The sequence below is a fragment of the Staurois parvus genome, unplaced genomic scaffold, assembly GCF_062004578.1.
Source record: "Staurois parvus isolate SC_StPar_1 unplaced genomic scaffold, SC_StPar_1.0 ptg000047l, whole genome shotgun sequence".
Lineage (NCBI taxonomy): Eukaryota > Metazoa > Chordata > Amphibia > Anura > Ranidae > Staurois > Staurois parvus.
The window spans coordinates 5,459,130-5,474,569 of NW_028317843.1; the positions used below are offsets into that span (position 1 = coordinate 5,459,130).

The 15,440-nt window shown below is 41.1% G+C and overlaps 1 protein-coding gene across 1 annotated transcript in view; it reads left to right on the top strand.

The window, feature by feature from the left end:
* EIF3E (eukaryotic translation initiation factor 3 subunit E) overlaps positions 1 to 15,440 on the top strand; it is an 88,909-nt gene that overhangs the window by 19,733 nt on the left and 53,736 nt on the right. The window contains exons 4-5 of the mRNA XM_089664455.1: positions 6,931 to 6,973; positions 9,237 to 9,341. Of these exons, the coding sequence (XP_089520581.1) occupies positions 6,931 to 6,973; positions 9,237 to 9,341 (148 nt within the window). The remainder of the gene's footprint in view (positions 1 to 6,930; positions 6,974 to 9,236; positions 9,342 to 15,440) is intronic.

A 15,440-nucleotide genomic window follows, 5' to 3' on the forward strand; every position in this document is an offset into this window, starting at 1 on the left:
TGGTGGCTCTGTTGGCTTGCGTTGACTGTCTAATCTTTGCCTAGTCGCTGGTTTTACGTATTAATAGATATTCACAAGCAGGGTTAAAGCGGAAGAACTACATAAACTTCATTTGTTTGCAGATGGGGAATGGCCGTAGATCAGGTGTTTTTATGTAATGTACTTATAGTAATAAACCCTCAAATTTAAAAGTTTGCATGGTTATTTATTTGCCTTTTTTTCTTTAAAAAAAAGGTAAAACATTTGTTGTTTTATATAATAGCCCCTCACCTTGACTATCAAGTGAATTGCTCCCCACAACGTCTGGTCAGGGCATATGCACACAAACTCTCTGTAATTTACTGATGTTGGGACTGCCGGCCATAGACGGTTCGAAAATCGGACGATTTTTTGTCCGAAAAAAAATCGACCGATTTTCGCACCGTTAGTGGATTAATTGGTCGGCCGTTTTTTGGGTTTTTTGCACTTTGCGAGATTTTCGGTCATGTTGGAAAATTTGTGGCCTATTTGGACGATCGGACGATTTTCCCGGCAATGATGGGCAAATCGGCCGATCGTTTTAATGATAAAAAATCGGCGCATGAGCAGTGACCTGCAAGGGACAGAAGTTATAGGGTGAACTTTATGATTTAGTCGGCCAATTTTTTTTAAACCGTTGGTGGTAACGTCGGCCTAACGAACGACCGATTTTTCGTTTATCATTTGAAAAATCGTCCGATGTTCGACTTGTCTTATGTCCTGCATTAATGTCCCATGAGTACTTGCATGTTCGTGATGTATCATTCATTGTTATGCTTGGAAGTGCTTCTGCTTGAAGACTCAATGATGGGCTAAGCTGTCAATCAGTAGCAGGTGAATGGATCAAATATCCTCTCGCTGTATTCCAGGCGTACGTCCCTAATACCACTCAGTACAGTGTCTAGCCGCTTCGTTTTTCAGCCTGCCATTGATATTGACAGTTTGTTGGCACCAGGACTGGACACTGCACCTGGGCCTCCTGGGGGTCCAAGAACACGGGGATTTGACGCACGCAGCCAAGGTGTATGAGGCCTTAAAGTTACTATTTGTAGCAGGACTTGGTAATATGTGAAACATTTGGAGTATATAATACAGTTTTATCATCAGATGTTATGTTACACAGGTTATATTACTGAACATTAGCTTGCTGACTGTAAAAAGTGATTTTACTGACCTTAAGTGGTGTCACTTTTTAAGTCCTGGAAGGGCAAAGTTTTATATAATGCAAGTCATCCCTCCCTGCTTCTAGGCATCTAAAGCTTCTTGAAAGCCATTGCAGTTGCTGGCTTTAGCTTGTAAAGTTTGCTAATGAGATTGCAGGCTTTTAGCGCACAGCAAAGCCAATTAGAGATGGCGTAAAATCCCAAAAGTACGTAGTGAGAAGAATTCATATTTGGCTCAGTGTTCTTGATTCTGAGAAAGGAGAGGTCATTCTGTAGTTGAGGGTACAGGCCAGTCACTGTTGGAACAAATTAAAGCTTCTTGCTAGACATTAAAGTGGTTCACTAATTTTTGAGGTTATAGTGGCATTCCAGTCAAACCCTAACCAAGCCCAAATCTACTCCACCCCCGTTCCAAGCCTATTCTATCTACCCTGTAAAAGGAAACTCGCCTATGCTTACCTATTGTGAAGCAGCTCCGATCCAGGTCACAAGATTGGGTCCCAGTACTGATTCAGTGTAGAGGAGGGACAACCGACAATGGCTGCCCCATATGGGTGGTCAAGGCTCTGTAGCCATTGTCACTGCCTCTCCTCTACACTGAAGCTGGCACCTAGACTGGAGCAGCTTCCGAATAGATAAATATATAGGCATCTTTTCTTTTACAGGGTAGATAGAATAGTCTTAGAATGGGGGTGGGAGTCAACATAGGCTTAGTTATGATATGACTGGAATTGCACTTTGTGTTATTAAATACCGTATTTGCCGGCGTATAAGACGACTTTTTGACCCTTGAAAATCTTCTCAAAAGTCGGGGGTCGTCTTATACGCCGGTACACATGTTTAGGGGGGCTGCGGCATTAAGTACAGAGGTTTGCAGGGGCTGATGTCTCTTACCTGGATCCAGTCCCACGACGATCCGGTCCAGGAAGCGCGGCATCTCCTTCAGTTCGGCCACTGGATGTTCGTGCGGCTGCTCAGCTCCGCCTCCTCACCGGTGATTGGCCGCCAGAACTGTAGCTCAGGAAAGGCACACAGGCGGCCAATCACCGGCGAGGGGGCGGAGCCGAGCGGCCCCGCGAAAATTGAGTGCCGGAGCAGCAGGTAAGTGTTCTGTGTAGAGGTGCTGCTGCAACCACATATGCTGGCTGCAGCAGCACCATACGAGAACAGGGTCAGCAAGTCTCAGTGGGAGGAATAGTGCCCCATCATTGGTGTCACTGATACCAATGATGGGGCACTATTCCTCCCACTGACACCAACGATGGGGCACTATTCCTCCCCCCCACTGACACCAATGATGGGGCACTATTCCCCCCCCACTGACACCAATGATGGGGCACTATTCCACCCCCCACTGACACCAATGATGGGGCACTATTCCACCCCCCACTGACACCAATGATGGGGCACTATTCCACCCCCCACTGACACCAATGATGGGGCACTATTCCACCCCCCACTGACACCAATGATGGGGCACTATTCCACCCCCCACTGACACCAATGATGGGGCACTATTCCACCCCCCACTGACACCAATGATGGGGCACTATTCCACCCCCCACTGACACCAATGATGGGGCACTATTCCACCCCCCACTGACACCAATGATGGGGCACTATTCCACCCCCCACTGACACCAATGATGGGGCACTATTCCACCCCTCACTGACACCAATGATGGGACACCATTCCTCCCACTGATATCAATGATGGGGCACTATTCCTGCCACTGACACAAATGATGGGGCACTATTCCTGCCACTGACACCAATGATGGGGCACTATTCCTGCCACTGACACTAATGATGGGGCACTATTCCTGCCACTGATACCAATGATGGGGCACCATTCCTGCCACTGATACCAATGATGGGGCACCTATTCCCCCCACTGATACCAATGATGGGGCACTATTCCTGCCACTGATACCAATGATGGGGCACCATTCCTGCCACTGATACCAATGATGGGGCACCTATTCCCCCCACTGATACCAATGATGGGGCACTATTCCTGCCACTGATACCAATGATGGGGCACTATTCCTCCACTGATACTAATGATGGGGCACTATTCCTCCACTGATACTAATGATGGGGCACTATTCCTCCCACTGACATCAATGATGGGGCACTATTCCTCCCACTGGTGTGCATTGGAAGAGGGGTAGTCTTATACGGCGAGTATAGCCCAAACACTACATTTTAGCAGGAAAAGTAGGGAGGTCGTCTTATACGCCGGCAAATACGGTACAACATTTTTATTAACAAACACACTAGCTGACATTAGCACTTAGCTTGTCTGCTGCTTCATCTTCTTTAAAATGTTATATACAGGCGTACCTCCGTTTACTAATTTAATCCGTTCTGTGAGACCTTTCGTATTGCAAAAAATTTGTAAACCGAAATGAGTTTTCGTACAGGAATGTATTGAAAACCAATGAATCCGTTCCGTATATCAGAAAAAAGTGAAGAAAAAAAAAGTTTCATCTGTTCAAAACTTTTTATAAAGTGCGCTTTAAAGGCATAAATACTGTACAGGGACATGATTAAAAATTACTTTGCAAATGCATTGAAAACCAATTAATCCATTCTGGAGGTCAGACAAGTCAGTATTATCTGTTCAAAACACTTTCTATAGTGCACTTTAAAGGCATGAAGGGACATGATTAAAAATAAATTTGTAAATGCATTGAAAAACAATCTATTCCAGAGGTCAGAAAAAAGTAAACAAAAAAAAGTCTTTTGTTCAAAACGTTTTATAAAGTGCACTTTAAAGGCATAAATATTGTACAGAGAAATTATTAAAAATTAATTTGTAAATGTATTGAAAACCTATTAATCCGTTCCGGAGGTCAGAAAAAAGTAAAAAAAAGTCTTATCTGTTCAAAACTCTTTATAAAGTGCACTTTAAAGGCATAGTACTGTACAGGGACAGGATTAAAAATAATTTGTAAATGCATTGAAAACCAATTAATCCATTCGTATTGCGAAAAAAAAAAATTGTGAACTGAGGCATTATTCCTAAACCGAAAATTACGTTAACCGACGTGTTTGTAAACCGAGGTATGCCTGTATCTTAATTGAGGAGGTCCGTAGATCACTGCCACAGGTTTCCTGTGTTAGGGTAGATCCATTGTCTTGCAGGCTTCTGTGCGGCCACCTTTGTATGAACTCTTCCAGCCCACTGTCTCTACACTGTGAGTAAACCAAGCAGACCTGAAGCCTAGGTTGGAAAGCCATGCCCCTCCTCCCATTCCCAAGCAAGTTGATGGACAGCAGTCAGACACTGTTCTGTACATAGTGACCAGCCCCATGTGATATAGTCAGTGTGTGCTCCCCCAACTAGAAGTCCAGGGAAGCAGCACTGAAAGAGCATCACACAGCAGCTTTGTTGCATAAAAACTGTGAGAGCTTGGGCACAATTATGTGTAAAAATCTTTCAACTGGGCTTGTCAGAATGTATTAATGTTGAAATCTGTCAGTTTAATACTACTTTTAACTTCATTTTTGCTATGAATTCTGACAATGAAATGCTCCTGCAGCCTCTGAAAACTGGAATAATGTTGTACCTTTATTGATAAATTCCTGTTTCAGAATTTCTCTGTGTATGTCGGTATATCCCACTACACTGCTCTCAACTGCCACTGTATGGAGACTGAAGACCTGCTTTACATTGGTCTGGATGAGCGATTGCTTTCCCATAAGCTGCTTGTTCGGAGGTTGAGGACTGCAGGCTGTTTTTTGCAGACAACTTCAACTGTTTGATCCTAAGTATGTGTCAGACTTCTCAGTTGTTTCCTTTTTAGCCTCCTTCCCCTGTTTGATCACAGTGGTGGTGCTTTTAGAAGTTGGATCTGTCCCAGGACACTGGATGGTATAGCAGACCGCTGTGAATAGGTCAGGCATAGAGTGGACATAACCAACAAGAAGGCATGTGGATGGCCAGTATACAGTGGGTTTGTGTTTCCATCTTAGCAGCTTGTCAGAAAACATGGTTCTTGATGGCTGACTGCAAGACTCATTGTGATGTGATTGGTGGGTGAAAGACAACTGGACATTATTATTATTATTATACAGTATTTATAAAGCGCCAATAGTTCGCTCAGCGCTGTACATTACAAAGGGGGACAGAACATGTGACAGAACAATACCAATACAATGCAAAACATGAGGGGATCGAGGGCCCTGCTCTTTCGAGCTTACAATCTAGGACATTGTGGTAGCACACGGTTTCCTTAAAAGCCCAAAGTGGATTGGATTGTGAGGTGTTCCGGTTCATTTAATATGGCACTCCCAATGTACCTCGCCAGCAGTCCTTCTGTTTGTGGTATGCTGGGGTAAAGAAAATGTTGCAGTTCCGTTAAAATCTGTGCTGTGGTGTCATTTGGTATGGGATGCCTTATGGAAGCTCACAATATAGCACCACAATGCAACAGAAATTTTCAAATGGGGCCTAAGGAATTGATAACTCTAAGTGTATGTATAGCCAAAACCTTATTTAGTTTTGTAGAGAGTAGAGCAGGGTTGAAACCCCCCCCCTTCTTTTTGGGGGGGTGGGGAATGTATTCAGGTAACTACTTTCTAAGGGCGGAATTCTTATTTTGGAGCAAATTCCTCTCGCTTGCAACTTACTAATCATCAGATGTGGTTTTCTTTTTTATTATTATACAGGATTTATATAGCGCCAACAGTTTGCTCCGCACTTTACAAAATGAAGGTAGACATAACTGTTACAATAAAATTTGGTACAAGAGGAAACCGAGGGCCCGGCCCGTTAGAGTTTACAATCTAGTTTTTAGTCTCTTTTCCTCTGTTTTCACCTGGTGATCTAACCAATAACACACCTCCTGTATTAGTGCTTCCACTGTGGATGAAGGAGCACAGCATGATCAGTCTCAGGGCAGGAGAGTGTTAGATGTACTAGCAGATTTAAATACAACAACAAATTGAAACCAAACTCCATTTAGTACTTTATAAACTGTTAGAGCAACTGTTTTTTTTTTTCCTTTTGGGATAAAGGATTTGGATAAAAGCTGATCATTGTAAGCACCCATTTCAGTGGTAAATGGTTGGTCTTATCCCTGTAACTGCTACTACAGCTTGTTCTGTTGCAAAACAGACTTCCTGCTAGATCACCAGGTGAAAATAAAGGAAAGAGAGCTTTAAATGAAAAATAAAAAACCTGCAAAGGAATAACAGCAGGGTGTCAGATCAGGGTGGATAAAAACAGCAATACTTTATTAAATGCTCACTCGCATGTAAAGAAGCCTGTGTGCTGCTCCAGTGGTCAGGACGGTGTGCTGTGGCAGCTCACTCCCATGTTAAATAGACAGCCTGCTTTACTGTATTACACTATGTAGATTAGGTGATCGGGAATGTAATCACACTTGGATCAATGCGTCTATCAGTTCAATCATTACATGCTAATCACTGTAGTTGATGCTCCACTTGTGTGCCTAGCTCATTGGCAGGATGCTGAATGTAACAGGGCAAGCACAGGTACCAAAGGAAACCTTTTCCTTCAAGTATCAATGTTATCTTGTGAAATGTGTGCAATAACAGTCAATTTTATAAATGTGTTCATCTGATTAATGCTTAGAAACAGACTTGTGCAGCCTTGTTACTAGTGATAGTTCTTTTTAGTGTTCTTGTGGCAAATGGCTGTTATTGGGACAACACAGGGAAACCTAATGGAAAGTTATTGAACACAAGTTTTTTTTTTTTTTTTTTTCTCTCTTTACAGGGATGGAAGGATGCTGTTTGACCATCTTGCTGATAAACATGGGGTATGTATGAGGCAGTTCTGGCTATTCCTATATATAAAATGAAATAAGCTGTCTATTATATATTATAACCGCTTCCCGACCGCCCTATAGCAGAAGTTCTGCTACAGGGTGTTTGGGATGCGCAAAATCACATATATCAGGGATGTTTGATTCCTATCACCCGACACCCAAGACATGTAGTTCCGGGCGCCAGCCAGGTAGTTTCCTTCTACCGTCAGCCCTGCTGCGGGCAAGCAGCAGGGCTCACCTGTCAGGTGAAGCAATCGGCGGCAGCGCTGCCACTGATTGCTTTCACACAGTGCCAGCCTCTCTGCGTTCCCCAGCGTGAGGTCTCCCGGGCTCCGCTTGCCCATCTGCGGGCCGGCTTGCTGTCGGCTAGCGGGGAGGGAGAAGAGCGCACAAGTCTGCTCCCCTCCCCTTGTGCTAACCCAAAAGTGACGTTATGATGTCACTTCCGGGTCCCCGTTGAGAGATTGTAATGCAATCGCCAGTGGAGCATCACATAGGGGACTTTGTCGTTTTTTTTTTTTTTTTTCTTCTTCTTCATCTGGACAAGTAAGTGTCATGAAGGACAAGTAAATTGGGGCCCCGATTTAGACCCCTGGACAAGTAGTTTTTTTTTTAAATTTCCCTACCTCTGTATATATGTGACTTTACATCTCTGGTTAGGGGGTGCGCGCGATATAACTGTCACGTACACCAATTAATTTACGCTTATTGGGTTTTCTTTTTTTAGCAGGGACATGTAGCAGAATACATTATGGCCTAAATTTATGAAGAAATGTTAATTTTTAAAAAAGTTTACTAGATATGTTTTAAAGCAAACATGCAAAAATATAGGTTTTTGTTTTTTTTTTTTTCCCCTAAAATTGTAGGTTTTCTAACAATATTTTTGACTTTTTGCTATAAAACCTATCCAATAAAAAAAAAATTTAAAAATCTAATTTCTTCATAAATTTTGGCCAAAATGTATTGTGCTACATCTTTTTGCTAAAAAAAAAAAAATCACAACTTTAAATTATTATTATTAGATAGATATGGATATATATATATATATATATATATATATATATATATATATATATATATATAAAATAAAATATATCTATATACACACACACACGTAATGGCGGCGATTTGTAGCTGGACTGCGGCGGGCATTCTGACACTGAGTGGGAACTAACTGCCACTGACATCCACAGTGACAATAATACAGTGATCAGTGCTAATAAAAAGCACTGACACTGTACTAATGACACTGGGCAGGAAAGGGGTTAACGTGGGGTAATCAAAGGGTTAACTGTGTGCTGTGTGTGTTTTCACGTGTGCTGTTTTACAACGGAGATATGCTGCTTTGTATTTCTCTGCTGTGCAGAGAAATAAAAAACAGCATGTCCTTGCTGACAGGAGAGAGACTTGTGTTGTTAACACACACGTCTCTCCCCTGTTGGCTTTCCCCAAACATCATGTATATGTGATTTTGTGCAGGCTGCCGCCATGTAGCAGTACTTCTACTACAGGGCGGGAGGCGAGTAGTTAAGGAGATCCACCCTTTGTCACCATTCACATTTGTTCTAGTTTCCATTACCATTGAAAGTGAAAGGAAATCCCAAATTTTGGTTTGTCCCCAAAAAAGTAAGAGGGGAAATCTTCCAATGGGGAAACTAGTTCTGGTGACCTGGGGGCCCTCAAGGAAATCTTTGCAGGGATTTCCTCTTCCTGTTTGGCTATGGGACAGTAATTGAAGGGAAATCTCCTCCACAGTGGGACACAGCATAAAAAAACCTGACTGGGGTTGTAACCCTCCCTTACTCTATCCAAAATGGGAAAACAAGTTTTGTCTATAGTTCTCTTTTAAAGAAGTCTTATTTTTTTTTCTTGTTATAAAAGAAGGAATTCCTAGTATCCTGCCAGATGATGGTACACATCTGGAGAGATCCAGGGATGTCTTTGGTATTATCTGTATGCTGAGAAGCCAGTATCTGACTGTATCTTCAGACTTTTGGCAGTCTAGATGAAATTCTAAACTGGCAAAACACTTGATGGTCCCAGTTCTGAATCTTAGTGGAAAGAGAAAACCTTGAAATTTTCTCTAAACTTGCTGAATTTTTCTGGATTTATAGAAGTAATTTTTTCTAGAAGTGCCTTTTATTTCTTTATATAAGATTTGCTCAAAAGCTAGCTTTCTGCAGCTCATCGTAGACCTCGAGTCTACTGTAATTGTTTAGTGCACACTTTGGCTAACATTTTTATTTTCTTCCAGTTTAGGCAGGAGTACTTGGACACCTTGTACAGATATGCAAAGTTCCAGTATGAGTGCGGAAACTACTCTGGGGCAGCCGAGTACTTGTACTTTTTCAGAGTGTTGGTAAGTGAGCTTGTATTGTCCATTATTTGTTTTCTGTGGAGTTTTCCTTGTGTCTGGCCAGAGCTGGGAATTCCAGCCCAACCTGTCATTGACTTCTTAGGAGATCCAGGTAGCCATACCTGCTAGATCCTTGACTAGTCTAATATACCAAGAAATAGTCTAAATAAAATTTGCGTTTCCAATTGTCATTTGCAATAAAACAATATGTATAGATTGCTCTATATTCTGCTGGCTTATCATACACCCCCCACACACATATTTTAACTTAAATGTTTGCACAGTTTTGTGATTAACACTTGCTTATGGTGGTTTGTGAGTTGGTAGGTATACGTTGTCTATGATGTTGCCTTTGGTGCTTTGTATAGCATTAGTTTTCGTGTGTGTGAGTAATCATTATCAAAATAAATTTGCTGCAATCCGGTCATCCCAGAGTCATGAAATCCAAATGTCCTCTTTAGTAGTGACCTCTGCTTGCCTGTGTGGTGTGGCATTGGAGTGTTTAATCACAAGACTGGGTGAGTGAACTATTTATTCTCTCAGGACTTGTAAATCTAGGTGTGTTTTACTTGAGTATTTAGCTGTTTAGGGCTGAGCATAAAGCAATTCTAAAGGTTCATTTAAAATTTATTTTTTTTTTTTAAATATTAAACATGTCTATACTTACTGTGTGCAGTGGTGTTGCACAGAGAAGCCTGGATCCTCCTCTTCTCAGGTCCCCCGCAGGCTCTCCTAGCTCCTTTCTGTCAGGTGCCCCCATGGCAAGCAGCTTGCTACGTGGCACCTGTTGCTACATGAGTCCATTCACATGAGGCTCAAGTAAGTATTGAGGGGGCTGGTGGAGCTGCTGCACACAGAAGGTTTTTGCCTTAATGCATGAAGGTGAAAAAAACCCTTCAGCCTTTACAACCACTTTAAATTAGGAATGCAGATTTTCCTACTGTTTCACATTTTGTTAAGTCAGTTTTCTAGCAAGTGTTACCAGACAAGTGTGCCAGTGCTTCACGCAGTGCATTGACACTATAGCTCTCATCCAGCTGAGATTTCAGAAGTTCCCTGGCCTTGTCACACAGGCTGGAAAATTGCCTATTCATCTTCTGATTCTAGACCGTGAAGTTCACGCTTGCACAACTGCCTCTTGTGTATTTGGTTAACATACAATTTTTTTTTTTTTTTTTTTGTGTCTGTCAAGATCTGAGAGTTTGGCAGAGATGCTGAGTGAGCAGATCAATAATTTTTTTGTTTTGGGCTGTGAGATCGCCATCAACCAACCTGACCATGAATATTCATTGGAAGGTTCTTTGCCATAGTAACTGTACTGCTGGTCTTATCATTCCTTTTTTTTTTTTTTCTTTTCTTTAATCGAGGTATAAGTAGACCAGGCCATAATATTGTCAGTACTCTGCCAAACTCACTAGTTCATAGAATGTTAAGGTGTGCCATACCATCATGAATTAGAATACAAATCTGCTGTGCAAATTAAATCGTTACTATAGAGTATTTTCAACCAGTACATGTTTGAGTTATTGTAATGTTTACATGGACATGATTGTGGAGATTGGATACATTTTATTTATTTATGTTTGATGTTTTATATTTTTATGTATATGAATGCAGCCTCAATTGGCGTTCTGAATATTGCATTCTTTGCTCAGTGACTGTGGCAATGAAACCAGTTAAGTGTTGAGAGTTTTTCAGTTAAGCAGTCTTTATATTACATGCAAGCACTAAGCCTGTTTCACACCAAAGTAACATTAAAATCATGCTCTTTTACTTGAAGTAGTGTGATTTTAAAGTCACGGACCCAGTGCTATTTCATATACAGCATACCTGACATTTGTGCAACTTCATGCACAGATGTCAATTCAAGTTGCGCCTGAAATTGCTGAAAATAGTGCAGGAACTATTTCCAAAATCGGTTCAACTCAACTCCATTTTGAATGGTTCCATTGCTGACAATAGGGTGCAACTTGTCATGCGATTTGAAACTGTCAGTTGCACGACATGTTGCACTGTTGTGAACCAGGGCTAATAAGGTGAAATTTGGTTCCTTAAAGCACTGTGTATCCTTTTTTTTTTTTTTTTTTTTTTTTAATTAAAATACTGTGTTCACTATTTTTTCATTCTTTGCTGCAAGGGATGCACTGATATAAATTTTTTCAACTAGTACCGATACTTTTTAACTTTTTTTTTTTTATATGTAAGTACTCACCGATACCAATTACCGATACCTACTGCCTAGGAAGAGTAGGTAGATGGGTGGGTGGGGGGAAGGGGTTGGGGTGAACCCCAAGACAAAAATAAGCAGCCCCACTGCATGGAAAAAAAAATGTTTTCCCAGAGTTCTTATTTAAGATACTGAATGAGCCAGGATTGTCAGAGGATGATATGGAAGGATCAAAGTGCAGGGGACATGAAAGTTATCCCATAGATGTTCGCAAATGTTCTGTCTCATGACATGGGTGTGCAGTGATGACTATGTGTCATCTAATGAGGACCCCCCCTCCAGTGTGCTGATAACGTCTTGACACAGGTGACAGGAAGGCATCTCCATCGCTGATCAGTGTAAATCGATGGACAGTGATGTCCCAGCATTGCATTATTCGGATTACCTGCTCAGGGTCCTAGAAGCAGATCTTGTTGGCCAGAGGTTTGGTAGTATCGCCGATGTCTTAGTCAGTTGCAAGGTGGATAAAAATCAATGATTTTTAAAAATTGGATTTTTTTTATTTAAATCGGATTTTTTTAAATAAAATGCTTTTGGGGGAAAATATATTACCATCCAAAGGTTATTCCATCATGAAATAAAGATTAGTTTTTTAATTATGTAGAATAAGGCTGTATATGTTTAATTTTTTTGGTAAATAAATTCCATGAATCCATTCACAATGTCATGCTCTTCCAGAGGTTTTTGTAAGATTATTGGGCAGTTTCTCTGCCTACAAGATATTATCACAGATGCTTGGTTTACTTTTGCAGTTCTCAAAACTGAATTTGACTCAGCGGAGATCACATGCCTCTTCTTCACAGCAAAAATGTTATAACATGAACAGAGTTAAGAAAAAGACCTTAATCCTAACTTCTACAAACCTGTGAATACAGAATCAACCCCTTCAGTGCTAAGTTTCAAGAAGTTCAGTGAATAGAATAGAAACAATATTTTCCTGATTGTTTGGAGTGGAATAGATCTGCACAAGAAGAAAGTGAAACTCAGTGTGAGGAGGAAGGGGCTGACAGTCTAAGTTTCTTAAAATATATATATTTTGTTTAGCCAAATTAGTTAACAAACATGGATGTTTAAGCAAATCACATATGCTGGAATGTTATTGTTTCAGATGAATAAATTTATTTAAATTGTTATTATTAAGGTAATGATTATTTTTCTCCTTCCTAAGTACAACAGAAAAGTTGTCCAAATATGAATGATTAACCTATTAAACTGGGGATAACAAAACTAATATGAAAAGTTATTCTAAAAATCTTCATCTACTTGCATATTAAAGTTATACCAGCAAGAATTAGTCTATGTAGAAAACTAGGATTTAAATCAAGCCTTACTGACTAGTGATTTAAATGATGATTTAAATCAAATCCACCCTGTTTACAAGCACTTCCTATTTACATACACTCGCTCCCAGCAACTGCTGCATTTGATTTCTCAAAACAGGTTTTCTGATGGTATCAGCAGTGGAACATCTCTGCAGTTTTGTGGTACAGCCACTTGTACCTTCCTTTGGTAGAGAGTGTGATTGATTGACAACACAGGAAAATAGCATAGGGACAATGTTGTCACCCTGTAACAGAGAATGGTTGCCACATACTAAATATTTTAGTTTGTGAGCTGCAGAAATGATAACCTCTGTAATTTTGTGACGCCATCAGTGGTCTGTAAAGTCAAAAGCTGTACTGGGATACCTGGAGTCTGGGTCTGTTCATCTTCTTCATATAATTTCCTCTTGTTTTCTGGGATTACATGTCTCCTCATTCCTCGCAGGTGGAGCTGTGAGTGGAGTGGGTGAATGTCTTAGTATGGTACAACGCACCCCCGGTACAAACACATGCCATGTACACATATATGTGGCCTCATGGAAGAAGACCCACTTCTGTGAGGCTGCATATATGTGTAAACATGATAAGAAGGGTTAACCAGAGTTGTAGTTTAAAAGATTGGGATTTTAGTATTTACTTTTTAACCGGTGCACAATGCTTTACCGAACTGCTACTTTCCACTTTTTCTGTAGTGGATGAAGCAATGTTTTGAAATGCAGTGAACATTTGTTATTTCTGGATGTTGTCAGGATAGGGTTTAATTCCTGCAGCCCAGGTGGACCACATCAGCGATTGTAATCTATATCTACAGCACAAAATTCAAATGTTGAAAAGCAGACTGGTAAATTGAAGGTAATGGGCAGTAATGTTCCGTAGCGGCCCGACCTCCCCTTATCAGAGCCTTCCATCAGCCTTCTCTGGAATATTACTACGGATTTAAGAGAGGCAGAGTCATTTACTTGGGAAATGTAAACAGCTTAAATGAGGTTAATAAAACCAGGCCTGTGGTTTCATTACAAGGCCTGAAAAGAGCTGCTTATTCATATCATTTGTTAATGCTGGGAGTGAATTTTGAGAATGAAGATTTAATGTCTTGTTCGAGGCTCTGCACAGTAAATTTATTGTTGCTGGCCAGTGACTGAATGTGCCATTCCCCAAGCAAATGGAAACTTAAGGTAACCCCTGTAAAATCCAGATATTGAAACTATTCTAGCATATCCTTGCTTGAAAGGTTAGTATGCAGAGCCAACTGTAATGACATGGATTCTGGCCAAGTGAGCTCGCATGAACCTCCTGCTTAAAAAAAGATAGCAAAATTGTGCATGGAGACTCATAAACTGCTAGTTTGAGGGTGATGAGGGTTTTAATCTTCTTATTTTCTAAATTCTCAGTTTATGAACAGTTGTGGCTATGATGTGTGAATTGAGATATATATTTATTTTTTTCAAATGAAAGCACATTTTATTGATTTTCTTTTGCAGAGGTCACAGCCTGGAAGCCAGGTAGCTAAAGAACTAATTAACAAAATCAACTTGATTTTCCCACTCGTGAATTTGGGTGAATGATTTACACACGATTCCGTGTCACGCATAGGGCGGCCCATTCACTTAAATGGTGAGAACCTTTCCCTTCTCTATCCAGCCTACATGTGACCAGTCTGTTATGACTGGCACCACTCTGATTCCCAATTAATCACTGGGGACTTGAGCTGTCAGTGACAGCTGGGATCGGGAGCCAGCAAATACAGAAAGTGTCAGCAAGCTTTTACTGCTATTTGTGGCTGTTAGAGATTTCCTCACTTGGTGAGTCAGTGATAACGGTTTCACCAGATGGGCGGTGAATGAAAATCTGGGACAGGGACACATACAGCAGTAAAAAGTTGATGGATTCTTGAGTTGCCTCTCTAAAAATTAAAATCCTTTTTTCTTTTTTTCTTTTTTTTCTTCTCTGCTTGTGTTGCTTTTTGAGGTTTTGCCTCTTTTCTGTCTGGTAAAATTTATCAAATCAGTGGAAAGTAATTGAGGGGAAATCATTCTAACAGCACCCCAGATAGTGTCTGTAATTCCACAGGGTTTCTAATCATTTCCCATTCTTCCAAAGAAAAGGAAGGGGGGCTTTCATGTGCTCTTTTTAACAACTTTAAACTTTTTGTGTATTAGGCCTCTTTCACATGGGCGCTGAGGCCGTATACCATGATTGGGAGTTTTTTTTTTTTTGCCCCTTGCTCACAGCAGCTGCATGCAAGCAGTCTCTTTTAGTCCTTGGGACACAGTGGCTGCTTGGACACGACTGCTTATCGTACTGTGACAGTTGTGTGGGTGAGTGGCTCCAAATGGGCAGCACAGTGGCTAAATGGTTAGCACTTCCACCTGGCAGTACTAGGGTTGTTGGTTCAAATCCCAACCACGGCACCACCTGCCTGGAGTGTGCATGTTCTCCCTGTGCCTGCATGGGTTTTCTCCTGGTACTCTTCTTTCCTCCCACACTCCAAAGACATGCTGGTAGGTTAACTGGATTTTGTCTAAATTGGCCCTAGTATGTGTATGTATGAAT